Consider the following 1919-nt stretch of genomic DNA (forward strand, 5'->3'; position numbering starts at 1 on the left):
TGGACAGGGTGGGGGGTGTGGGCAACACTGACTGAGGCTAACCCTCCCATCAGCCCAGCTGGGTCGGTGTCTTAGAACTGAAGTTAGCTTAATTTACAGCCAAAACCAACACTTACATACATACACAAAAGTGAACTAGGAGATTAAGATTCATCTTTATTAAGCTAACTGGAGGATTGTCAAGAAGCAGAAGCTCTGAAACTCCTCAGGCCCCCCAAACCAATGCAGATTAGGCTCTCCTTTCCCACCTCTTGACCCCGCAGCCCCCAACTCACATTTTCTGAGCCAGTCTGCTTTAGTTACAACAAACTTAAACTCCTAATTTCTAACTCAAATTTCACACAGATGAGTAAGTCATAATGAAAACCACAATGACTTACAGATATAAATAAGCTTAGTCAAGTTACTTAACGCCAAATTCCACCTCAACCAAAACACATTGCTGTCGAGTCAATTCTGACTCATAGCAACCCTACAGCGCAGAGTAGAACTGCCCCCACAGGGTTTCCAAGGCTGTAATCTTTATAGAAGCAGACTGCCACCTCTTCTTCCGCAGAGCTGCTGGCGGGTTCAGACTGCCAGCCTTTCGGTTAGCAGCTAAGCACTTAACCACTGTACCACCGGGGCTCCTGAAGTCTACCCCAGGACTCCAATAATAAGCAATTTAGATGTCAGAAAAGAAAGTGCTTGCTATTAGTTCATTAGAAATGTTTTGGCCTTCATTTTTCTTATCTGTAAATTGGAGAAAACAGAACCTACCACAAGGGCTTCTGGGAGGGACTGGGTAAGCAAATGTATGTAAAGACATCTGGAAAAGTAGGCACCCAGATGTTAGTGTCTCCTTCCTTGTAAGAACTGGGAAAGAGAGGAAGTGAAAAGAGCCCTTGTTTCCAGGCAGAGAAAGGGGTGCATTTCTCTAAGCACAGGGCATGAAACAGGAAAGAGAGAGCCAATGCTGAAACATTAAGAGACCTACCAAGTGCCATCCAAATGCTAAATCTGACCCAAGTCTCTGCACTCAACTGGACCATCAAGTAAATGTTCACAAGGATGCTGAACGCTGGTAAAAACGGTAAGAACGGTACCTACGGAGGAAAAATCTTTTTAAACATACTCAGAATTTGAAAGCATATTCCCCCAAATTATTTCAACATGGTGGCAACTAACTGGATATTTATATTTTCATGCTGTGTCCGTAAGTTTATATTCTCGTGAAAAGAGCAATGTGAATAAAGACCCTTCTTCCAGAGAACACTAAAGGGAACATCACTTTCACACGATTTCCAGCAGCTCAAAGCAGCGGGAGATTTCTCCAGCCCACTAACACTGGCATCACCAGTAAGACTATCCAACTGGCTTTAGGTTCCACATCCACATATCAACAGTGGCATGCCTCGGGAACTCTGCATATACACGGAATTCCAGGAGGACACTTCCGGGAAGCCCTCTTCAAGTAGAAACCTGCTCTTAGCTCCAGCAGGACAGGATAATTTCCCTTGCAGAGGAAGGGGTTTTGGTGGAAATCATCGTCCTGCTGGGTAGGCACTGAATTTCTAAAACCCACATCCTCTATTTCCTGGTACGATAGGTTACTTAACAAGAAATTCGTTTACTATTATCTGTAATTGAATAGCAGCATACTCCAGTTTTTGAAAAGGGCAGTAAAACAGCCACCGTCGGGAGAATACTGTGGCAAAAGGAATATCTTAAAGAACGATGATGCTCTGGTTAGCTGGTTAACTTCTTTAGAAGCTTCCGTTGGTTTATTTACTAGAAACACTAACAAAACTAATGTAAACCTAATGTAAACAGGAAGTGTGCGCTGTATTTTATGACCTCGAATCCTCACTGCACTTACCATAAAGGAGACCTTTTGCTGATTCTGGGGCTGCCTCCAAATGGTGACAGTGGTGGCAATG

The 1919-nt window shown here is 43.7% G+C and overlaps 1 protein-coding gene across 1 annotated transcript in view; it reads right to left on the reverse strand.

The window, feature by feature from the left end:
• Window positions 1–1919, reverse strand: part of SLC7A2 (solute carrier family 7 member 2) — a 38251-nt gene that overhangs the window by 18086 nt on the left and 18246 nt on the right. Inside the window, exons 8-9 of the mRNA XM_004382807.2 lie at window positions 1859–1919; window positions 977–1085 (exon numbers count right to left, since the gene is read on the reverse strand). Coding sequence (XP_004382864.2) covers window positions 977–1085; window positions 1859–1919 — 170 coding nt within the window. The remainder of the gene's footprint in view (window positions 1–976; window positions 1086–1858) is intronic.

This window comes from Trichechus manatus, unplaced genomic scaffold (genome assembly GCF_000243295.1).
Source record: "Trichechus manatus latirostris isolate Lorelei unplaced genomic scaffold, TriManLat1.0 scaffold00099, whole genome shotgun sequence".
NCBI lineage: Eukaryota > Metazoa > Chordata > Mammalia > Sirenia > Trichechidae > Trichechus > Trichechus manatus.